Source organism: Lacerta agilis, chromosome 8, assembly GCF_009819535.1.
Source record: "Lacerta agilis isolate rLacAgi1 chromosome 8, rLacAgi1.pri, whole genome shotgun sequence".
In the NCBI taxonomy this organism is placed as follows: domain Eukaryota; kingdom Metazoa; phylum Chordata; class Lepidosauria; order Squamata; family Lacertidae; genus Lacerta; species Lacerta agilis.
The window spans coordinates 36,852,017-36,877,151 of NC_046319.1; the positions used below are offsets into that span (position 1 = coordinate 36,852,017).

At 43.9% G+C, this 25,135-nt stretch overlaps 1 protein-coding gene across 1 annotated transcript; it reads right to left on the bottom strand.

Moving 5' to 3' along the window:
- Positions 1-4,233: 4,233 nt before the first annotated feature.
- DPEP1 (dipeptidase 1) lies at positions 4,234-24,873 on the bottom strand. Its single transcript, XM_033156955.1, has 10 exons — positions 24,586-24,873; positions 11,796-11,928; positions 10,727-10,859; positions 9,297-9,447; positions 8,569-8,638; positions 7,209-7,385; positions 6,320-6,404; positions 6,136-6,211; positions 5,183-5,318; positions 4,234-4,443 (listed from the first exon to the last, which is right to left on the bottom strand). Exons 1-10 carry the CDS (start codon positions 24,693-24,695, stop codon positions 4,273-4,275), a joined length of 1,242 nt encoding a protein of 413 aa, XP_033012846.1. The 5' UTR covers positions 24,696-24,873; the 3' UTR covers positions 4,234-4,272.
- Between the last annotated feature and the right edge of the window lie 262 nt (positions 24,874-25,135).

Consider the following 25,135-nt stretch of genomic DNA (forward strand, 5'->3'; position numbering starts at 1 on the left):
ACTTCAGTACTGCTAATGCAGTGATTTCACTTCACCCCCGGAGATACACTCCATTGTCTCTCAATCTCAAGGCAGGCAGACGCCAACAATCTCTGGAAATCAGTAGGTGCAGTTAGGTTTACATAGGTTTCCTCACTCTTGGAGCAGGCTAGGACAATGAGTGGATAATCCTGCCCTTGGAGATCATACATAGAGGAAAGGAGGGTTATAAAAACTAAGATCAGTGCCAATGGTCAGCCAGATTAGGCACTGACTGAGAGCCCCAGGTGCTCAGAAGGGTCTCCTGCCCTGTCGCCACCCCTGCCTTCGCTGCTGTGGCCCCAAAGCTGCTCCTTTTGAATGAGATCCAAGTTTGATTCCTATCCACAGTGTCCGCATACCACGTTCAATTACTCAGGAGGCCCAATTCTTCCTACTTCATTTTGTAAGAAAAATTGTTGCCACAGGGCAGCTTACATGTCCGCCAATAGGTGGCCATGCCAACTGCAACATGATGAAAGAGCAGCAACTGCTGTTCTAGCTCTTACGGCTGAGAGTTGGTGCCTGAGGTGAGGGCATAGAATTGAATTTGCAGCTCCCGATACACAGCATGGCTCCTGGCAGTTCTTTCTGGTGTTACGTCCCCCCCCCCCCCGATCCAAAACGGTTGGTAAACTATTGCTCCCTCAAATTCTGTGTGTGGTTCTGCATTAAACAGGTTTGCCACAAGAGGGCTCCCTCCCCTAAGGAACGGGGCTGCTTTTTGCCTAGTCCAGCTTTAGATATGCTTTAGCTCCAGCAGAGGCATTGGGGGCGGGGGCCTTCCGGGGTGATTGGCCTGGCCACATTTTCCTTGGGGCAGGGGGCTACTCACATCACCCTCCCCAAGCCAGCCTTGTGCCGCTTTGCAAGGCTGGTTTCTGATCAGATTCCATTCTTGGGCACTGCCTGATCAGATTGTCAGAGCAGTGGCTCAGAATTGGGGCAAATAAGAGACCAACATGACCCCATCCATTGGCCAGAGAATGAGCAGATGCAAGGAGCTGGCCTCCCCACTCTCTTCTCCCATTGCCTGCCACTCTGGGGCTGTAGAAGCAAGGAGAAAGGATGCTCTGACCCCATCTGTCATCTGCTAAAGGAACAAGAGCTAGCAATTGCTATTTAAGCACGAGAACCAGCAAGGGGAGATCAGCCTGGCCCCTTTCATACCACAAATGCCATCTTACGCAGCTTACTTCTTTGGCTTTAAAATAACTGATCCCCCTCATCTACCTTTCCCCTACTCTCATTTTTTTTAGTCTGCTTTGGGAAATGGCAACTGTCTGAAAAGTGGAATAAAAATAGCAATAATAATCACAGTTTTAGTCTGCATCAAACCCACAATTCATTCCTTACTCATTTTAAAAAAGAAACCTCCGCTTCTCTCTCCCCACCCCCGTGCTTCCCTGCAGAATTGTGATCCCACCATTCAGCGCTTTCTTAAGCAATGGCTGTGCTTCTTCAACACACAGAGGGCCCTTCATTTAAAAGTGAGTCTCTCAGGTTAACCCCTACGTAGAGTCCTAGGGAGCTGCTTCGTACCATCGGTCCATCTAGCTCAGTATTGTCCACACCCATCGTCTTCAACTGGTCCAGACCCAGGTTCTACCTCTGACTCACAACCTGTAACATGGGACCTGCTGTCAAATGTTCACATTTGATTTATACTTCATGCACATTATTAATCCTAAAATAGCAATTCACAGAGCAGTATGCTTTAGCACTGCTACCAAATGAAAAGCAGTGGTTGTTACACTTATTTTCAGTCAAAAGGCTTAGAAGCTGTTGAAAAACAACAACCCATTTTTGCATTCTGGGAGAAGTCCAGAAAGCCATAAAAGTAGACTTGAAAGTAAACAGAGTGGCCCTGCTCCATACAGAGCTTCCTCTCTAGAAGCATAGATGTAGGGTGGTGGGGCATGTGCTTGGCCAGAATATGTATGTTCTTAAAAATGGCTCGTGCCTTTTTCCTGTCATGTTGCAGCACTCATAGAAATCGATAAAAGGTGTGTGTCATCAGACAAATGTGCCCTAACCCAGACACCACATGCAGTGCTCCTTTGGCCTAGTCAGCCTTAGGTGGAATCCAGCATGGCATACATGCTGCAAGCCATCTAGTATAGCCTCTTGATCCACCTGTGGGTCCTGACCGACTGCTTAAAGAGCTGTGGCCTTCACTGATTGGCTGTGGCTCTCCAGGGTTTCAGGCAGGCGTTTTCCCTAGCCATACCTGGATTGAACCTGGGACCTTCTGTGTCCAAGGCAGAGCCTCTACAGCTCAGCTGTGGTCCTTCCTCTCATGCTGTTGTGCCCCCAGCAACTGATATTCAGTGGTGTACCAAGGTTATATTAAAGGGACCCCTGACCATTAGGTCCAGTCGTGGACGACTCGGGTTGCAGCGCTCATCTCGCTTTACTGGCTGAGGGAGCCATCATACAGCTTCTGGGTCATGTGGCCAGCATGACTAAGCTGCTTCTGGCAAACCAGAGCAGTGCACGGAAACGCCGTTTACCTTCCCGCCGGAGGGCTACCTATTTATCTACTTGCACTTTGACGTGCTTTCGCACTGCTAGGTTGGCAGGAGCAGGGACCAAGCAACGGGAGCTCACCCCGTTGCACGGATTCGAACCGCCGACCTTCTGATCGGCAAGACCTAGGCTCTGTGGTTTAACCCACAGCGCCACCTGCTACCAAGGTTATAATAGTGGCCATTAAAAAAAAAGATTAGACCTGGATCTAATGTGTGTGCCTGCCTGTGTCTTCCTAGCTTGCCCCCTCTCTGTTGGGTAGCAGGCAGTGCTATGCAGGGGCTACGAAAAGCAGGAAACGGCCTCCACCTGCTGCCCCGGTGTTGATCCTCTCCTACATAGAGCCCCTGTGCTGCAGCCAGCCAGCAAACACAAGCAGGCAAGCTGAATCCCTTCCCAGGTCTGTTTGTGCAGGTGCCCATCACCGCCTCCGAATCCAAAGACAGGCTGTTCTTGAAATGCCACCGGAAACTGCTAATGAGCTGCTTGATTAGCTAATTAATTGGCTAATGAGGAATGCTTGGACGGAGGCTGCGAGACAGCAGCACCTGCCCGGATGGCGCTTGGCAGCTCTGTTGGGGCCCTTGCGCAAGCTGAGAGGGTGGCAAGGGGAAGGTGGTCACCCAGGCCTCTCGGCTGTAGTCAGAGGTGACCATGATCTCCCCGGCCTTGCCTGGAGCTCCCCAGCAACAGATTTCAAAAAGGATCCTCTCCTCTGCTGGGGGAAGCTCAGGCACCTCTTGCCATGTTCATGCATTCAACTCCAAAGAGAAAGGCAGCTGGTCTCCTTTGAACAGTAGTTAAACTTTTACTTAGAGACAGGAGTGTGCTTGGCACTACAGCAGTACAGAACATGTGATGGGGTCCCCTACCAGTGCTTAAACACAGCGAGGGTGGAAGGGGAAAGAGCAGGAGAGTACTGGAGTAAAGGTTGCTCATGAATGATTCCAGAAAGGAGGAAACGTCTTGCTGGACTGTTGGGAGAGGACGCAAGAATGTCAGAAGAGCGCTGCTGGATCAGGCCAAAGGACCGTCCAGTCCAGCAGCCTGTTTGCTCAGTGACCAGCCATAGGACATAGGAAGCTGTCAAACCACTGGCCCATCTAGCTCAGTATTGCCCACACTGACTGGCAGCAGCTTTCCAGGATATCAGACAGAGTTCTCTCCCAGCCCTACCTGGAGATGTTGGGGATTGAACCTGGGACTTTCTGCATGCAAAGCAAGATGTCCTACCATTGAACTACAGCTCCAGATGCCTAAGGGAAGCCTGCAAGCAGGACCTGTGTCCTAGAAAGGGCATCCAAAGGCAGGGTAGCTGTTGTGATGGCCTCTTGTTTATTTGCTGGACTGCAGCTCCTATCAACTCTGGCCATTGACCAGGTTGGCTGGGACTAATAGGTAACTCGGTCCTCGGTGTTCTTGGAAGCCACACTTTGGCAGGTCTGTGAGGCTGATGAGTCCAGCTTGGTTGCCATGAGTTGGATGATCATGGTGCCCTTTGCTTTACAGTTATTGGGGTGGAGCAACTGGGGCCAAAGCTACCAGACAGGGGGAAACAGCTGGAAACGCATTCATCAATAGTTCAGTTGAATTTCCTAAAGCGTTTGGGCAAGGGTGCAGCCTGGTTTGTGGTAGGAGGGATGCAGCAAAAGCCTGGTCTCTGGTGTGAACTTTCAACCAGTCAGATTCCATGAAGTCACCAAGACAGGGCGGGTGCTGGAGCTTCTACCAGCGCAACGTGAGGAGGACAGGGAGTGTGAGCACAGCAGGCAGCAGTTTGGGATGGTCCCCATTGCTACGGTACCCATAGTCTGTTCGGCATGTCCCCTCCAAGTTCTCAAAGTCAATGGGTTCATCATCAGGAACTATTTTTTCACGGGCCATTGTGTCCCGCACCTAGAGGAAAAGAAAGTCCAGTTAGGGTGGCAGTGGATGCTTGCCCTACTCAGAATAGATCAACCAAAATCAATAAACATGAGCTATTCATATTCATTACCTTCAGTGGGTCTGCTCTCAGCAAGACTAGCATTATATTCATCCCGTTGCACATTGCCTTATACTGAGTCAGACCATTAGTCCATTTGGTCTAGGACTGTCTACACTGACTGGCAGCACTTTCCAGGGTTTCAGGCAAGGAGTCCTTCCCAGCCCTACTAGGGATTGAACCTGGGACCTTCTGCCTGCCAGGCAGATGCTGTACCACTTTTTACCAAAAAAAGGAAAAAAAAGTGATACTGAAATGGGATGGTCTTGCATGCAAAGGAAGGAGCCTTATACTCGGTCAGATCCATTGGTCCATCTAGCTCAGTATTGTCAACACTGACTGTCAGTGGCTTTCCAAGATTCCAGGTCTTTCTCCCCCCCCCCCCCCACTTGCAGTGTCTCCCTGCTAGTGTTGAAGATCCAGCTGCCATTCTGGTTGACTGCTCCATGTGGAATTGATGGGGTGTGAGCCATCTTCAGAAAACAAAATGTCTTGGGCTGGGGGTTAGCATAGACTAAGGGAGGAGACAGGGCCAAGAGGTGGTGAGGAGAAAGGGAACAGTCATACCCGTGCAAAGCATTATCCGAGGCTCTCTGTGATCCCCTCCCAACCCTTCTGCAGACAGAGCCTTGCTGGTCTTGGCAGTCTCACCTGCTCCACACTCTCAAAGACCCGCAGCAGGTTGTTGGCGAGGGCGTCTCTCACTTCCTTCTCTGTCCAGTTCCTCCTCAGCAGCTCTGCAACTAAGTCTGGGTATTTGGAGACATTTTCCAGACCATCTGGGACACTGTGTGGGCCAAAGAATGCCGGAGCAAATCCAAGAAATGAGAGTCAAGAGTCCCCCGCAACCAGCAAAATCTCCTCATTTTACCCCAACAGGAGGGAAGCTTCAAGATGGGGCTGCATCTGCAAGGGTTAGCTCAGTAGCTTCTCTTTGATGGCTCACACACCTTGATCGGCTGTATACCCTTGGTCAGGGTTCAAGAAGCCAACAAGAGGCACTGCTGGAAATTCCTTGGCTCTTGGGTTGTATCTCTGAGACAGTTTTGGTGGAGTCACATATGCATATAATAGACATGCAACCATTGCAGCCTTCATGCTCCCAAGCGCCCTTATTTTGTTCTCTCTATTTATAAATCATCTCACAGCCAAAGTGGTGTACAATACAAGAAAATGAGATGAAATACAAAAGAGACAGAGTTGAAAAATAATAAATCCATAACTACAATTATACAATTAATAAAATGAGCGGATCACTGATGGGATTGGACTACACGATCTTTGAGAGACCTTCCAATTCTGTGATCTATAATTATGCAAAATATGGACTTTCAATATTTGGGACCATTGTGTCGCCCCACAAGCATCACTGTACCAAAAAGGGGGCTGAGTACATTTTAAAATTAACTTGCAGGGGTGGAGGGTCACTAGTCAGTTACTTACGGTCTCCAAGTAGTCAAGTGAACTCTGATGGGTGAGGCATGAATATCTACTATGGCCAGGCTTTTGATTGATTTGGCCCAGGCCAGCCTGACAGACTCAAGAACTGACATATCTGGGGTATCTGATATACCCTTCCATCTCCCCCCCCCTTCCTCTGATACCTGGGAACACCATCATAGTCTCCTCCAAAGCCAACTGCCTCTGGTCCAGCAACACGCTTTACGTAGTCCATGTGGTCTGTGGGCAAGAAGTCTGGGAGGTCAACACCCTCACTGCTTTTGTGTGCGTTGATCCCTCCGAGCCCACCTCCTCAGGTGTGCCCTCACCCCACCCTCTCTGCCTCACCTGCAACCTGTGTAAGGTTGGCTTTGGAGCTACATGACACATAGGTGTTGTAGAAGTTCACCATCACAAGGCCACGGGTCCTGTTCTGTAGAAAGGAGGCAGGGGAGCCATTTCAGAGAAAGCATGTTCCTGGGAAGAAGCTGGCACTCTAAGACATGAGCAGGCTTCTGGTTTGTGGAATCCACTTGGGTGGTGATGTTTTTATGAGAACCCCCAACATCCACCAAGCAGAGACATGTGCAAAATACAGGCCACTTAGAATTAAGGAAGCCCGGGCCAAGGAATTACTTCTGGTATGCAAAAAATAAAAATAAAAAATAAAAAATCCTGGGCTTGGAATTCATTCATTCATTCTAACCAAATGGAACAAAAACCCACTCCTAATTGCCCCAAGGTTGCCCCCCATTTTCAGCAGTATTATGTGTGTAAGTTTGGTGCTGCTATTATTTAACCCAGGGACTGCTAACCTATTTGGACCAGTGGGTACATTTGGAATTTTGAGAGAAAGTTGGGAGCGTCAGTCACAAAATGGCTGCCATTGAGTGGTGTGGCATAACACAAAATGGCTGCCATGGGGACCTTGGTGTTGCCTCATATCCTTAAGTCTTGCTCTACTCACATGTCTGGTAGAAGGTCACTTTATAGCAGTCTGCACCACCCTGGTACCCTCCAGATATTTAGGACTACAACTACCATCAGCCCCATTTTGTGTTGTCTAAGAGTCATGGCATAAAAGGAAAAGGCACTTTGGGGGGAGGAGGAAAAAGCCAAGCTCAGGCATTAGTTCTTTGGGCAGGAGCTGATGGGAATTGTAACTATACCCCAAAACAGTTGGAGGGAACCAGGATGACACAGGTTACCTTACAACAAGCATCATAGTCTTTCTCACCACTTCACGGAGGACATCGTCTGGCACATTGCGCCGGTGTGCGCAGATGGCATAGGCTGAGGAGTGGCTGAATATCACAGGTGCTCTGGAGACATTCAAAGCGTCTTTCATTGTCTTCACAGAGACATGAGCCAAATCCACCATCATTCCCAGACGGTTCATCTCCCTGACCAAGCGCTTCGAGGGAGGAAAAACAGGGCAAGGGGAGGAGAGAGTGATAAAATGGGTGCAGAGTAACCAGTGGGTCTCTTTGTATTTCCTGAAGTTTTATGTTCAGGAGGAGAGGGGAGTTTACCAAGCAGCTATGTGAGGACAAACCCTTCAAACTGTCACCAAGAGATAGATGCTCACCAAGTAGATTGTTAAGCTTAAAATCACTATTTTTGGGGAGAGGTTCCCCCCCGAAAGCTTAACAATTTTGGTGGGTTTCTGAAAGGAAAAGGTGAACAACTTTGCGGGTGTCGGGAATTTTAATTTTTGAAATATGGCAACCCTGCCTAAAACCCTTTGCTTATTAGGGGCCACCTCACATTTTCTTCCAAAAAAAATAGCTTTGCACAGGTAACTTACCATACAGTCATCAATTTTTTCAAAAGTAGAGAGTCTGTGGCTTTTGAAAAATAGGGGGTCCTAAGTAATTAGCTAATTGGGAACCACTGCCCTAAGTTGTGGAATTCCTTCCTCACTATGCAGCTTTCGGCAAATGCTGAAGACGTACCTCTTTGACAACTGAGGTGTGCATTTTCAGGGCCCACTCTATTCTTGTTAATGTAGCCTGTTTTAACTTTTTAATTCTGAATTTTTAATTGTTGCACCCCACCCTGGGATCTGATGGTGAAGGACAGGTGACGAAGAAGAAGAAGAAGAAGAAGAAGAAGAAGAAGAAGAAGAAGAAGAAGAAGAAGAAGAAGAAGAGCCACTGCCCAACAGGGGAATAGATTGCCTCAGAAGAGATTTTCAAACATAGATGGGGTGGTCAGGGATTCTTTAGCTCCGATTCCTGAATTGGCCTTGATTATTGTTGGCATCCTTTACAACTCTCCAGTTCTGTGGTTCTATGATGATGATATCACTCAAAGCATATCAACTTTCTTCCTTATCCTTAGCTAAATCAGGCTACCGGGGGGGGGGGGGTAGCAGCTTGCTAAAGTGTGACAGGGGCTCATACAATTGTCACATTGGGAGTTGAACCGGAGCAAACAGGAAGGACCACAGCTCAGTGGCAGAGCATCTGTTTTGGATGCAGAAGGTCCAATTCTTAGCATCTCCCAGCAGGGCTGAGAAAACAGACTCAGACCGAGAGTCAGACTGAGGAATGCCATATATTTCCATCAAAACTTGCTAGAGAGCTTCCACTCACCTTCCCAAATTCAGTCAAGCCATTGTGAACTGGTTTCTCCTCCCGGGTGTCCACCAGCCAGTTATCAGCCCTGCCGAATGTTATAAAAGTTTTGGTTAATACACACTATCTTTTACGCATGCGCATAAGGGATAATTGTAGATAGGTGCATAATCCCAAATATCCCCTTTCTGTCTTCAAATAAAATTACATTCACCCAAAACATCTCCTCTAAACCACAAGACTAAAACAGAAACACAGAGCAGGAGAAAGGCTATGTTTAGCCTTTAGTCCAGTAATTATTTTATTGCTTTACAATGTAATGTTGTAAATCACTTTGATATACAGTTGTACCTCGGAAGTCGAACAGAATCCGTTCCAGAAGTCCGTTCGACTTCCAAAACGTTTGGAAACCAAAGCGTGGCTTCTGATTGGCTGTAGGAAGGTCCTGCAGCCAATCGGAAGCTGTGCAAGCCCCGTTGGACATTCGGCTTCCAAAAGAACATTTGAAAACTGGAACACTCACTTTGGGAGCCAGAATGTTTGACTCCCAAGCCATTTGGGAGCCAAGGTACAACTGTATTTCTATGAATAGTGGTATATAAATATTCTGATAAATAAAGGAACTGCATTCTGTGTTTGCTCAGACGCACTTGCCCAGTGCTCCAGGCCTGGGCCCTGATATTGAAAGCAGACTACGCTCTGGTGAGACCAGGCACAAAGCAAGCCTCCAGCAAAGGCAGCCTTACCAGGGTGTGTTGCAGCTGTGGGTGAGGGTCATGTAGCGCACCCCTAGCTGGTAGAAGGTGCGCAGGACAGCCATGCTGCTGTCTATCGAGTGTCCACCCTCCACGCCAATCAGACTGGCCACCCGTCCACTGGTGAAAGCATCCCGGATACCTGCAAGGAAAACATCTCCTGTGGGCTTCTAACACCAAGCAAAATATGAGGAATCTGCTGAGGGTGGGGACAGGACAGATGTGGGAGGCGGAGGCACTCTAAATCAGCCCCTTATCACCAAGTAACCGATTGTGGGATTCAGTGGGAATATAGTCTCTTCAATAGCAGGGAGAATTTTGGCAAGGGCTGATTCTGTGTCTGGTCCTGGGCACCACAATATAAGAAGGACATAGACAAGCAGGAATGTGTGCAAAGAAGGGTGACCAAGATGTTCAAGGGTCTGGAAAGCAAGCCATATGAGGAATGGCTGAAGCAGCTGAGTATGTTTAGTCTGGAAAAAAGAAGACTAAGATGTGACATGACAGACATCTTCAAATACCTGAAGAGCTGTCACATGGAAGATGGAGCAATCTTGTTTTCTGCAGCTCCAGAGGGTTGAACCCAAACCAATGGATTCCAAGTACAAGAAAGGAGATTCTGACAAAACATTAGGAAGACTCTTTTGATGGTGAGAGCTATTTGGCAGCTGAATGGACTACCTTGGAAGGTGGTGGACTCTCCTTTGCAGGAGGTTTTTAAACAGAGGTTGGATAGCCATCTGTCAGAAATTCTTAAGCTGTGATTCCTGCTTTATTTATTTATTTATTATTTATTTATTAAAAAATTATATACGGCTGTATCATTAAAATATATCACAGCAGTATACAACAATACAAAAACATAAAACCAATCAATCACATCATAAAAAGTTAAAAGCAAGTTAAAAGCAAAAATAAAAATGGGGGGGGGGGGGTCAATAGACCATTGTTGGGAATGTACACTTAATTGCCTGCATAGTTTTCAGCAGCCATTTAAAAGTTGGTACATAGCACACCTGCTGAACCACTATTGGCAGGAGGTTCCTCAGGGGGAATCCTTTGCTGAGGTTGGACTAGATGACCCTATGGGTCCCCTTCCAACTCTGCAATTCTGTGATTCTATTATTCTCCCACCACCAAAGCACAAGCATGGGGAATGTGGCAACTGCTGAAATTGTCCCTACTATGAATGGTAGCCTTATTCAATTGAATCTGGCAGTAGCCCCACTGGCCTTCCTGCTCCATCACAGATAGGAATGGGGCAGCAGCCAGCCTCCCTGCCCTGGGACTTCTCACTTTTGTCAAGGTCTTGCCCTGTGTTGAATTGTTGCAGGTCAGGCTGAATGAATGTGTTCCCATCCTGGGCTACCCATCTTCAGCCTGGGAGAAGCTCTCCTGTCTAGGTTGTTTTCCTCTCTTACCTTTACTGCTAGTGACACACTCAAAGTCATCTGGGTAGTGGTGACACATGCGATGGATGACGTCAATCTGCTCTAAGGTTCTCTTGACACCATCTTTGTTCTGGGTTTCGCAGGGCACATAGGCAGCCCAGAACTGAGCAAGGAGAGAGGAAAGCAAAAAGGAAGGTTTCCAAGGGCTAAGAAAACTGCCTCTTTCATGCAACCCCCCCCCCCCCACAACCATGAGCTGCTGTGATACCATGGAACATCAGCAAACATTCTAACTTCTGATGAGGGAGAGCTAGTCTGTAGAATCTTAACAAGACAACACTTGCTCCAATCGCTTAGTCCAAGTACAGTTTTGCACTGAGTGTAGGGATAGGAAGTTTTGTGTGTTGTTTGTGGTAAGAAAGTGAGCATATAGTGGAGTTTCATCTTCCACAGAATGGGTCTCTCATACACTAAAGGTAAAGGTAAAGGATCCCTGGATGGTTAAGTCCAGTCAAAGGCAACTATGGGGTTGCGGTGCTTATCTCGCTTCAGGCCGAGGGAGCTGGCATTTGTCCACAGACAGCTTTCCGGGTCATGTGGCCGGCATGACTAAACCTCTACTGGCGCACAGAGGACCATGATGAGTGCCAGAGCACACAGAAACGCTGTTTGCCTTCCCACTATAGGAGTACCTATTTATCTACTTGCACTGGTATGTTTTCAAATAGCTAGGTTGGCAGAAGCTGGGAGAAAGCAACGGGAGCTCACACTGTTGCGCAGAGTTGAACCACCGACCTTCTGATCAGCAAGCCCAAGAGACTCAGTGGTTTAGACCACAGCGCCACCCCTGCCACCTAGCAGCTGCGAAAGAGCCTGAACACAACCAACGTAGCATTAAGTTAGCCACTTAGTGGTATACTTGCTGCACTGATGCGATATTGTTGCACATGGGAAAACACAAATGCATTACCAAATATGTTTCTCTGAAAAATAACCTGTAGGGGTTGGAAACTTGCAAAATGTCCAAATAACCAAATGGTTTGACAGAAGTGCACATTTCACCTGTTCTATTTTTCTGTCTCTTCCCCACTGCTTGTACCTGTGCTCCCACGTGTCCAAGACGCAACTTCTGGATGTTTGTGTGAGTGCCATTCAGCGTGGTCAGATTTGCAGACTTCAGAGACAGCTGGTTGTTGAATTCGCTCAGCAACTGCCAAGGTAAGTCATTGTGCCTAGAACAGGAGAGGGTATAAAAACAGTAAGTCAGGCTGCCTTTGTCCAGAGAAGGGCATAGCTAGGCTACCAGCCAAAGCTGATAGAAGGCGCCATCAAGGCCACTTGAGCCTCAAATGATAGGAGTGGATCCAATGCGTACCACCAAACTATGTACCTGCTCGCGGTCCAGAGAGAGGGTAACCCCACCCAGAGCAAGCAATATTCTACCCATCTGGTCCAGGGAACCACCCACTAAAGATGCCTTAATTTTATCTGGATTAAGTTTCCATGTATTGGCTCTCATCCAGTCCATTACTGAGGCCAGACATAAAGCAAGCACACCTGCTGCCACACCGGCAGATGTAAAGGAGAAACAGAGCTGTGTGATACCTGCATATTGCTGTCAACACAATCCTAAACTTTGGATTATTCCACTTTAAGGATGGTTTGGCTAAGAAATGTATTCTAGAGAGAATTCCATAACTTCGCAAGACACCTGCTTACACCTGCCCCTATCTACTCCACGGAATGGTGCAGCTCCTGCATCTTATTTCTGCTCTGGTGACTGGATAGTGCTCAACTGAAGACAGCAGGCTAGTTGGAGGCGGATACAGGGAGAGAGAGAGGCTGTGTAGCATACAAAACTATATCCTCCAATAGTGGGAATAGAGCGGCATGGGTGGGAGGCTCAGGAGGAACAGCCAGGGGACTGCTACCCTTGTACCTCAACACCTGCTGCTGCCTGAGGCAGTCACTTCACTTTGCCTAATGGCAGGGCGAAGCTTATATAAAAACGAACTTCTGCAACTTTTCAACTTTGGAAACTGTCCTATGCTCACCTTCCTAGGGAGGAATCAAAAAGGAAAGAGCTTGTGAGTCATTGCATATGACTTTTATTTTCCCGTTACCATCTACCCTCAAAAAGGAAAATAAATGACTAAGATGGACATTTCCACCTTCCAGTCTGTTTCTCTGTCCAACCCTTTGCAAAAATAGGACTTGTTATTAACTTTCCAGCTGTGTTTTGTGTTCTGAAAAGGATATTCACAGCATAATCCTATGTATGCTGACTTGGAAGTAGGGATGGGCAAATATGCCAATTTCGGTTTCTTACAGTTTCCCACTTTTCCAAACTTAAGTTCAGTTTGCTACATTTCCATATGAGTCTGAAACTTTTTTTTCTGATCTCTTTAAGTTCTCTTGAAAATTTCTCAGCATTTTTGTGTGAATTTCTCCCTGCTCCCTACACATTTTAACATGCCATTTTGCCTTACACAATTTTAAATAATAATAATAATAATATTTTTTATTTGTACCCCGCCCATCTGGCTGGATTTCCCCAGCCACTCTGGGCGGCTTCCAACAGAAATCAAATACAAAAATATCAAACATTAAAAACTTCCCTAAAAAGGGCTGCCTTCAGGTTTTTTCTGAATGTCAGGTAGTTGTTTATTTCCCTGACCTGTGATGGGAGGGCGTTCCACAGGGCGGGCGCCACTACCGAGAAGGCCCTCTGCCTGGTTCCCTGTAGTTTTGCTTCTCGCAGTGAGGGAACTGTAACACAATGCATTTTGGAATGTGATTTTCACTATTATGTGCACTTATACACATACATTTATGTGCATTTTTGTACACATTATGTGGCTGTTGACTGTGTAGCAAAATTTGGATAAAGGCAAATATTTATTTTTTTTTTAATAAATTTTTTTCTTTCTTTATTTATTTATTTTACAATACCTAATCGTACACTCATCATACTGGGTATAAAAAATATAGATACAAAGTCAAAAAGCAGAAAAAACAAAAACACAAACAACACAACAATAATGATATAACATAAGATACCAGCCATGAATAGCACCAATAACAGCGTTAACGCATAACAACATATAAAGAATTATATAAAACGACTATTCTATTATTTTATACACACACACACACCCACCACCACACCCACACCCACACCCACCAACATTACAATTCTTCTTTAATTCTTAACTTAAACATAAGTTATTAACCTTAACTAAACTTTAATTTCATACATAAAAAAACACACATATGCACACATACAGACTTCCTGTCTTTCCTGATAAGCATTCCTTTTCTGCTCTTGAAAGTACATAACATTTTCATTTATCCTTTATTCAATTCCAAAACCTTCTACAAAACCAAACACAGCTTCTTTTTCTGACTTAGTGTATTTTCCTCCAGGATCATTCAAAGGCCACCACGGACTTTATACCATTTTGGATGCCTTGCAGGTATTTTGTATATCTCTCCCATTTTTTCACAAATGCCTGTCTATTATTTCCTCTCAAGCTACTGGTTAGCTGGGCCATCTCGACATACTCTTGAAATTTATATTGCCATTCTTTTACTTTTGGTACGCACTCCCCTTTCCAGTTTAATGCTATCAGCGTTCTTGCAGCTGCCGCTCCATACAGAAAAATTTCTTTTGAGCTCTCTGGGATGTCATTCTCAATAATACTTAGGAGGAATGCCTCTGGTTTTTTAAGGAAAGATACTCCTAAAAATTTTTTAAGTTCTTCATATATTAGGTTCCAGAACTCCTTGATCTTTTTACAGGTCCACCACATGTGGTACATGTCTCCGTTGACTTCTCCACAACGCCAACAATTGTTAGCTAGATTTTTATACATTTTGGAGAGCCGTGACGGAGTCAGGTACCACCTATACTGCATTTTTAACATATTTTCTTTGATGCTGTAACATGCAGTGAACTTCATTGTTGTTTTCCACAGTTTTTCCCACTGATGTAACATTATGGGGTGGCCAATATCTTGAGCCCATCTGACCATGACTTCTTTTACTTCTTCTTCTTGAACCTTCCATTCTAAGAGGATTTGATACATCTTTGATATTATCTTAGTTTTAGAATTCAATATTTCCGTTTCAAATTTGGACGATTTTTCGGCGAATCCAATTTTTTTATCTTTTTTAAAAATTTCGTATAACTGATAATAGTCAAGCCAGCTCGTAAGGTGTTCTTTTATTTCCTCATAGTCTCTTAGGGCTATTTGGTTGTCCTTTTCTTTTAGTAGCTCGTTATACTTTAGCCAATTCCCTTTCATGTTCTTCTTCTTTAATACAATAGCCTCTTCAGGGGAAATCCATTTAGGAGTTTTGGGTTCTAAAAGTCCTTTGTATCTTTCCCAGACTTTAAATAATGCATTTCTTATTATGTGCCCCCTAAAGCCTTTATGTACTCTTACTTTATCGTACTGTAAATAGGCATGCCAACCATAACGGTTGTCATGCCCTTCTAAGTCTAAGAGTTCCGTATTTTCCAATTGGCACCAGTCTTTGATCCAAGAGAGGCACGCAGCCTCATAATATAATCTGAAATCTGGGAGCCCAAATCCTCCTCTATTTTTGTGATCTATTAAAAGAGTATGTTTAATTCTTGGTCTGTTTCCAGCCCAGATAAATTTGGAAACTTCCTTTTGCCAGGCCTCAATGCAACTTATATTCCCTATAATAGGGATAGATTGAAAAAGGAACAGTAGCTTGGGTAGAATATTCATTTTAACCACTGAGATGCGTCCCCAAAAGGATAATTTCAGCTTGCTCCATGTTTCCATGTTCTTTTTGATGTCAGTCCATACTTTCACATAATTATCCTCATATAAATTTATGTTTTTTGTGGATATCCAAATTCCCAAGTATTTTATCTTTTGACATACTTTAATTTTTGTTAGTTTTTCAATTTCCTCTTTTTCTCCAGGTGACATGTTCTTAGCCAACAATTTGGTCTTACTTAAATTCAATTTAAATCCCGCAACTTTTCCAAATGATTTTATTATTTCCAACACTTTTATTAAACTTTCTTTAGGATCCTCAGTTGTTATAATCAGATCATCGGCAAATGCCCGTAGTTTGTAAGTATTTTTTCCTAAGGTTACTCCCTTGATGGTCTTTTCATCTCTTAATTTCTTATTTAACACCTCCATGACCAAAATAAAGATAAGAGGCGAGAGAGGGCAACCCTGTCTGGTTCCCTTGTTTATTTCACAGTCTTCTGTAATATTGCCATTAATTATAATTTTTGCCCTCTGCTTGGTATAAATAGCTTGAATACCTTTACTAATTTCTTCCCCAAATTTCATCCTTCTTAATAAAGCTGTCATAAATCTCCACGAAACATTGTCGAATGCCTTTTCGGCATCGACCGCCATTATTGTAGATGGTTTATCAATATGCAAGTCCAAATATTCCAAGATGTTAATTATGCTCCTAATGTTGTTCTGCATAAGGCGGCCGGGAAGAAACCCCGCTTGGTCTTTATGTATAATTTTTTGTAGAGCTTTTTCCATTCTTTTTGCCAATATATAAGCGTAGAGTTTGTAATCATTATTAAGTAACGAAATGGGTCTAAAATTAGTTATTGCCAACATGTCCGCTCCAGGTTTCGGAATCAGTGTAATGAAACTTTCTTTCCAGGATTCGGGCAAATTACCTGTCTGCATAGTATTGTTCATAACTCTTTTCAAAGGTTCCGACAGGGTGTCCTCCAATTTTTTATAATAACTTGCTGGGAGCCCATCTGGTCCCGGCGTTTTCCCTACCTTAGCGTTCTTAATTGCCTGCTGTATCTCAAATATTGTAATTGGCTCGTTTAACATCTTATTTTGATCTGGTGTGATTTCTGAAAGGTTGTTTTGATCCAAGTATTCCTTTATATCCTCTGGAGTTTCATCTCCCTCTCTGTATAGATTTCTAAAAAAGTTAACAAAACTCTTTCCAATTTCTTTCGGATCCGTTATTATCTTATCCTCTAATTTGATTCTGTTTATTATTCTGTCACTCTGTTGTTTTTTTAATTTCCACGCCAACAGTCTTCCTGGTTTATTCGCAAATTCAAAATTCTTCTGCTTTAGCAATTTAATTTTCCATTCAATCTCTCCGTTCATTATCATTGCAAACTGCGATTGTAAGAGTTTAATATTTCTCTTAATGTCCTGGTCCTCTGGTTTTTTATAAAGTTCCTTTTCGTTTTTAAGAATCTCATTTAAGATTTCTTGTTTTCTTTTTTCCTTTTGTTTATTTCGTATTATGTTCTCTTTTATAAAAAAACCCCTAAGGACCGCCTTACCTGCGTCCCAGACCATTTTTATATCAGTACCTTTGTTTAGGTTTAACTCCCAAAATTCCTCCAATGTTTTTTTAGCTCTATTTAATATATTTTCATCATATAATAAGGTCTCATTTAATTTCCACCTTCTGTTTCCCTTGCCTTTTTCTTGTAGCCAAAGAAAGACTGCGTTGTGATCTGATATTGTTTTGGGTTGAATTTCAACCTTATTTATTTTTAATGTGAGATCTTTGGGTATCCAAATCCCATCTATTCTCCCTGCGGAGCAATTAGGATCTGAGAAATGAGTATATTCTCTCTCCAGAGGGTGTCTAACTCTCCATGCATCGTTTAGGTTATGAATATCGCAAATTCTGAAAAAGGGGGATGGCAACTTAGATTGCTTATTTCCTATGCTCTTTTTGGTTCTATCGAGTTCCGGGGTGGTCACCCCATTAAAATCTCCCAGCATTATGATCTTCTCTCCCACTAAGTCAATTAATTTCTTTTCTAATGAATCGTAGAATTTCCTCCTATTCGTATTTGGGGCATAAATTCCCACCACCTTAATTTTTTCTCCCTGCACGCATATTTCTATTATCACTATTCTTCCTTCCGAATCTTTATCAATCAACTTTGGTTCCAAATTCGATCTTGCATATACTACAATTCCTCTTTTTTTAACTTTATCTGAAGATATGAATTCCACCCCCAGTTTCTTATTTACCAGAATCCTTGCGTGGTTTTGCGTAACATGCGTTTCCTGCAAGCATATTAGATCCAGCTTCTGTTTTGTTAGAATGTGTTCCACTCTATTTCTTTTTACCTTGTCGTTAAGCCCATTCACATTCCATGTTAAGATTTTTAGATTCATCGTAAACTTTATTAATTAAACACTCAGCCTACCGATTTAAATAAATTCACTTAAAATAAATCCAATGTCAATTCAAACAAAATTCAAGCAGAAACAATGCCTTATCACAGACAAGTACTTAACAAAGAAGTTATTTGCATATAATATCTCGATTTAACTATTATGTCTCTTCAGTCTCCTGTGGAGCTTCTGTCTCATCCGCTCCTTCACCCAAATACTTCGAGCCTCCTAATTCCTTCCTATAGGTCCTCCGGAACCTGTCCGCATCTGGCCACGTTATAAACCTCCTTCTCTTTCCTTTGAAAAAGAATGAGATGCCTTCAGGAAATTCCCATCGATGTGAGATTGATTTCTCTTTCAAAGCTTCCACCAATGGTTTATAACTGTCTCTTTTTCTAAGTAACCTAGTTGGGATTATTTTATGGATGATGATGTCACTGTCATCTATTTTAAGCTTGCTTTTACTACTAGCTTGCAGTATTCTATCTCTTATCTCCATTGATGTAAATGTTACAAGGCAATCTCCTGGCCATTTGTTTTGTCTTGCTATTCTTGATCTTACCCTAAAGGCTCCCTCTATACTCTGTGCCATTTCTTGCTCATCAATCTGCAGCCATTTTGCCAAAGCAAGTTTTATTTTCTCATCCACTCGCTCCCCTGCCTCTTCGGGTATAGCTCTGAATCTCAAGGTCTTCTCTCTCCTGTGCATTTCGATCATGGCTATAGCATCAAGCACCGCTTCATGCGTAGCCTTCATATCTGCGATTTCTTTTTTCATCTTTTCCGTTTCCTTTTTTTGTTCTCTATTATCTATTTGAGATTTCCTCAATGCTTCTTCTAAATTTATTGATTTACCCTTTAAATCTTGCACAGTCTTTGTCAGTTCCATATTTTTGACCATTATTTCGTTCACCTTTCCTGTCAATTCCATCACACTCTTTACATTATCATCTATTTTTGTTCCCATCCTGTCTAACTTTTGATCATTGGCTTTCGCAATATCATTCATTTCTTTTTTCATATCAGATATGTCCTTTTTTAAACCCAAGATTAACTCTTTCATTTCCATATTTACTTCACTTTCCAGTACTGAGTTTCTTCTACTCTGAGTTGGGTTTGTCGTTCCAGTTGTATTAGCAGATTTTTTGTTCACACTTGACATTCTATTGCCCCCTTAAGTTCACACTTGGGACTTCCTTTAGTTTCCTTTAGTTTAACCAAACTTAAGTCAAGGAGGGGGAGGGAAAGGGAAACAAACAAGCCAACAGATAAGCAAAAAAAAAAAAAAGGGGGGGGGAGAAAAAGAAAGAAGGAAAAAGAGAAAGAGAAAAGAAAGAGGAGGGGATAATAAATTAATTAGATAATTTACAAAAAGAAAAAAGAAGAGAGAAAAAAAGAAAAAGAAAAAAGAAAGAAAAAAAGAAAAAGAAAAGAAAAGAAAGGGGAGGCGAGGAGTAAAGATTAAAGAGAAGGAATATGTATCAAAATAACAATATTGATTAAATTTTGAATTAAATTGTTGAAGGGGAGCTGATACACAAAATCAAATTTTTCTGCTAACCCCTTCTTTTTCCAATTACAATTATTTACCACAGCATATCAAAATATTATACTAACAAATCACTCTGTACATCCTCCCATTAATTGACCCGCTCAGGTCCCTTGTTAAGATCAATTTTTTAACACCAGTTCTTGGAAAGTAAACACCGTCGAAAGTAAACACAAAAATCAAATTATCTTGAGATATAGTCTTTTCCTACACTTGAATAGCTGTTAAACGTTACAGTGAGGAAGGAATGACAATACGAGGAATGGCAATACAAATTCCCAGTTGGTTGCAGTTCCAGGGGAGTCCACTGGGTGTCCCTATGTTGTTATCGTGATCTTCCTGTCTCCTCTTGATGCAGCTGATTCACTTCCTTTATCCCCCAGCGCTTAATTAGATGAGTCAGCAACTTTCCTTAAAGTGAGAGCAATGTTCTTCAGTCCTAAAATACCCTTGCTGCTTTGAACCAGTTTGTCACCAAGAATACAAATGTTACAACTACTGATACAAATATTAACAATGTTAACAACCCAGTGAATCTTCCCTTTTTACTCCAGTATCTTCACACAGTTTGAAAGAAGGCTCAGTAACAACGTCTTAAACAAATTGTTTCCATGGCTTGGGAGCGGTGAAACAGAATGTCTTTTTTTTTTTTACCCCCTTACCATCATTCTCCCCGTTTTATATAGTAATAAAGAATAATAATATTAATAATAATGGGGGAAGAGGAAAGTACTGACGACGAAGAATACACGAAGAACCCACAGTTTACTCTTTTAAGCCTTTAAAAGTTACCCTTTTCTCTCAAATTGTTCCAAATTGGGTAGCGTAGACCTTCTTTTCCCAGGCTTAAATCCTCCTTTCGCTGAAGATAAAAAAAAAAAAAACGCAAGGAGAGCCTGAAAGGCAGCTTATAGTCTCACCCTGGCAAGGCAATAAGTTTTGAAGTCCTTAAGTTTTTAAGTATTTTGTTCGTGCGCGAACCAGTCCAAAAATAATATAAGAGATTCTCCAGACCCTGTTTTCGTCTTAGCTGTTAAATTTCAAGGCTTGTCAGGAAAGACCCCCTCTCCAGCGTATCTTCACACCGGACCTTGGCCAAGACCAGAATGTTTTTAGAGAATGCTTAAAGTTATAAGCTTTTTTCGGAAGCCCTTTCAGTAGCTTTTCTTTTCCTTTCTTTCTGAGCTTAGTCTGGGCTTACAGTCTTGCCACGTCCCATCGAAACAACGGAGATTTAGCCGCTTTAGCGTCTCGGAATCGGGCTTTCTCACCTGGGGGAGGGATCGCCGTTTAATGGCGCCCGGGAGCTCCTCTTTCCCAGTCCTTGACTCGGTTTCGGAGACTCCTTTCTGCGCCGCGGCGACTCCTTACAGGTCCAGAACACCCTCCTGTACCTTCTTGGGGTCCGTGAAGCCCTACAGACCCCGTTTCACCCCGTTAGTGAGTGCGCGTTTGCAGAGCAGGCAAAACGCGCGTCCGAGAGCAGCTCCGCGGCAAACCGGATAAAGGCAAATATTGAAGGGCAAGTTTCAGTTCTCATACGGTTTCCAAAAGTGCAAATAAGGTGAGTTTGCCTGTGAATGCAAATTGAATTAAGCTTGTTCACCATTACTATGTGGAAGTAAGTCCTACTGTGTTTAATGGACCTTACTCTCTAGTAAATATTTGTAGGACAGCAGCCTTAATGACAGGGTAATGCGGTCACTAGTTTTTTCTACAGCCATTAGGAGGTATACATCTTCTGGTGGCTTTAAAAGGGCACACAGAGAAAGAGAACATGCTAAAACTCAATTTCTACAGGAGGAGGAGGAAAAGAAAGGCAGTAACTCTAAGTCAATCATTCATGGGATTCCTTTGAACAAGGTCGTGGGAATCGACCCTGCAAGCCTTAATGGAAATACTTCAGCAAAGTGAATGGAAAGAGCAACTGATCCAATTGACTTCAGTAGCACTCTCAAGAGATGATCCTTAATGCCTGAGCTGGCCCAAAAGGCCATTTCACACATGCACACCATTACAAAACTGCAAAACCCATGTTAACCACCCACAATACACTTAACACTGAGGTGATGGCTGTACACAACACCCTGCATTTAAAGTATGTCCAAGTATGTCCCTCCCCTCCCCCCCCACAAGAAAAAGAATCCTGTGAATTGTAGTTTATTAAGGGAACTGGCAACTGTAACTCTGTGAGGGATAAACTAGGCTACAGTTTGCATTATTCTTGAGGCAGTGAATGTGTTTTTGAGGGACAGCAGCAGCAGCAGTCCCCTGGCTGTTCCTCCTAAGCCTCCCACCCTTGCCACTCTATTACCCCAGTTGGAGGACAGAGTTTTGTATGTTACTCAGCCTGTCTCTCTACCTGCCTCCCCCTCCAATTAGCCTGCTGTCTTCAGGCAAGCACTCTCCAGTCACCAGAGCGGAAATAAGGCTCAGCAGCTGCAGAATTCAGTTTCCATGGAGTGGATGGGGCAGGGGTAAGCAAGCGTCTTGCTAAGCTGTGGAATTCACTCCCTAGAATACATAGTGATGGCCACCAACTTGGGTGGCTTTAGAAGAGGATTAGATCAATTCACAGTGGCCAACCAGATGCCTTGAGGGCAAGCTGGCAAGCAGGACCCAAGTGTAACAGGACTCTCCCCACTTGTGAACCCTAACAACTGGTTGACAGAGGCACATTGCTCTGGCATTGGAAGAAGACCAAAACTATCGTGTCTAGTAGCCATTGAGAGCTTTCTCTCAGTAAAACATGGTAGCACCCAAACTGGATATTCTCAAGATGGGAGAGTTGCTCTGCATATGCTCAGATGCCCCTTTGCCACTAAGTCAATTTTAACAGCAACAGCACCACCACCACCACATTCCCTGGCACTGTGTCCTGTATGGCAGAATTTTTGGAAGCAGAAAGCAGCAGGCTGAGGGCTTGGCCTGGCAGGGAGGCAAGAGCTCTTAATTTCACTTAAATCAGTAATGATTGATTGGGCAAAAGATGTGGGGCATAACATAATGTTGTAGGATTGGGAGAGGTTGTGGAGGGAAGGTATCAAGTTTACTGCATGCAATGTATTAAGAGAAAACATTATGAAAATGATATACAGATGGTATTTAACACCAGTGAAATTAGCTAAGATGTATCATGGTATGAGTAACGAATGTTGGAAGTGTAAACAAGTAGAAGGTACCTTCTATCACATGTGGTGGATGTGCCCAAAGGTAAAGGACTTCTGGGAGAAAATTTATAATGAACTTAAAAAATTGTTGAAAAACACATTTACTAAGAAGCCAGAGGCCTTTCTGCTGGGCATGACCAATCATGAGATCCCCAACAAAGATAGAATATTTTTTATGTATGCCACAACAGCTGCTAGGATTTTAATTGCTAAAAACTGGAAAACTGAAGAACTACCAACAGTGGAAGACTGGCAGATGAAGTTAATTGAGTAAATGGAACTCGCAGAACTGACCGCGAAACTCCGAGACCAGAGGGAGGAGAAGGTGCAAGAAGACTGGAAGAAATTTAAAGAATATTTGAAACGACGTGAAAAGTTAGATATTTGAAATTGGAATCAGTGGATATTATAGGCGATAGCATTAAAATGTTAGTTTAAAATAGAATATAAGAAGTTAGAATTGTGATTTTTCTAAAAAAAATTGTATTTCTGTTAAGAATAAGGCGATAGATATAAGATGATAGATAAGGATTAAGATTAATTGTAAAAGAAGAGTTAAAGGGGTTACAAAGTTACTACAGTATATTTGAAATGAACGCAGAAGAGAGGGCGTGAGGAAGTCCCCCAAGTAAGATTATAAATAAGATTAAAATAGTTAAATAGGTGTTTGAATGTAAGGTATGTTTTTTGTCGTTGTTTTAGGTGTGTTTTTATGTATTGTATTAGTTTTTTGTTTTGTATTTTGCAGTTTGTACTGTGTATTATTCTTTTTTGTATTCTGCTTAAATACCAATAAATTCCTTTTTTAAAAAAAGCTCTTAATTTCACAATTGCAAGGCCACCTAGCTGTACTTATTGTTCTTATTCCAGAGAGAATGACAGGTTTGAATGGCACCAAAGGGCAGTAATTTACCCATTTGCCTACTAATGATTAACTTGGAGAACAGCTTCTACAGCTGCTATTAAGCCCAAACCTCCAGGTCAGTGCCCTAAAAGCCTGGGAGTCATTCGCTTCTGGACCTTCCCAGTTCAGGCACCTTCTGCATCCTTCCTTCTGCAGGGTTACTGCTTTTGCGTGTTCAGATCCAGAAACCTCCCCCTAAAGAATTCACACTTGACTCAAATATTTGGTTTGGTTTTTGGCAGAATTTAGGCCAAACTTTATTGATTACAGCCAGGGCCATCTTTAGCAGATGTGGCGCCGGGGTGCAAATATCCGCCCAGCGCCCCCAAATTACCACGGATGGGGGCGAAGCTGCGCACTGCCAGCCATGGGGGGGGGGGAGGAACACTCTCCCCCATGCCGTTGCGGGAGAGCAATCCCCGGAGAGTCTTGGGAGGGAAGCTGTGCCCCTCCCAAGCCTCCGCGGGAGGAGAACACAGTTTCCCTCCCAAGCCTCGTTGGGAGGAGAGCGATCCCCACAGAGGCGTGGGAGGCAAACCATCGAGTCCCTGGATTCCTTTAACGGAATACCCTTCACATAGGGATGGCAAGAGCGTTCTCTCATCCCTATCACATGAACCAGAGCCTATCAGCAATCTTACAAGTTGTGACAATTTGCTACGCGGCAGGCGAAACACAAATGGCAACAGCCCATCAGCCAAGCGGGGGAAATTCCTGCCGTGCCCCTGTCCCAAAGAGGCTTGGGACCCCATGGAGAACCTCCCCACAACTGAAGATCTGGAGGAACCCACCATTGTCCAAAGGGCAGTCTGAAGTGTCTCACCTCAGGGGTGCATGTTTCCTGGGGCCTAAATGACCCCTCTGGCCTCATCCTGAGCCTGCCTTGAACCCTAATTAGGAACATAGGAAGCTACCTTCTCCTGAGTCAGGTCATTGGTCCATTTAGCTCAGTACTGTTCACCCTGACTGGCAACAGTTCCCCCAGGGTTTTGGGCAGGATCCTTCCCCAGCCCTACTTGGATTGACCACGATATCTTCTGTACGGCCTTTCCCCCAGAAGGCATAGGAAGGAACTGTGGTCTTACCCATCTATCACAGGTGATGTTGTCATGATTCTCTCTGCCTCCTGCTGATACTGATCTGCTGAGCAGAGCAAGAGGCAGGAGAGGAGCAGGCAAGCGGCTTTCAGGAGCATCCTGGTGCGTGGCAGGCTGGACTACACCTCCCTTTGCTGAAGTTTCTCGTGTAGCCCTGAAGCTTTTCCTGCAGCAGGTGATGCGAAAGAGGGATTCCAGGGAACTTCTACTTGCTGCAAAGAGTGATCGGTTTCTTGGATTGACGCACCAGGAACAGACAAGCAGGTGCAAACTCTGGGGTGTACTTGCCACCTTACAGTCAATAAATAACAAGCTTGGGAGGAGCCACAGAACAATATCAGCGGTTTGGGTTCACTGTATCTCTCAGGGCACAGTGCCCATTAGAGTTATGGTTGCCTTGCCTCAAAAAGAATGCTGTAGAACTGGAGAAGCTTCAGAAACAGGCAACCAAAATGATCAAGGGGATGGAGCAACTTCTGCAGGAGGAAAGGTTGCAACATTTTGGGCAGCTGTGTTTAGCGGAACGGCAAACATAGAG

Coding starts and splice junctions, on each gene's coding strand:
- DPEP1 (XM_033156955.1), bottom strand. CDS start 24,695: ATGCTCCTGAAAGCCGCTTGCCTGCTCCTCTCCTGCCTCTTGCTCTGC. Junction 8,639..9,296: donor CACAGCTGCAACACACCCTG/GTAAGGCTGCCT, acceptor AACATTCGGCAG/GGCTGATAACTGGCTGGTGG. Junction 5,319..6,135: donor GACTATGATGGTGTTCCCAG/GTATCAGAGGAA, acceptor TGGCCCACACAG/TGTCCCAGATGGTCTGGAAA.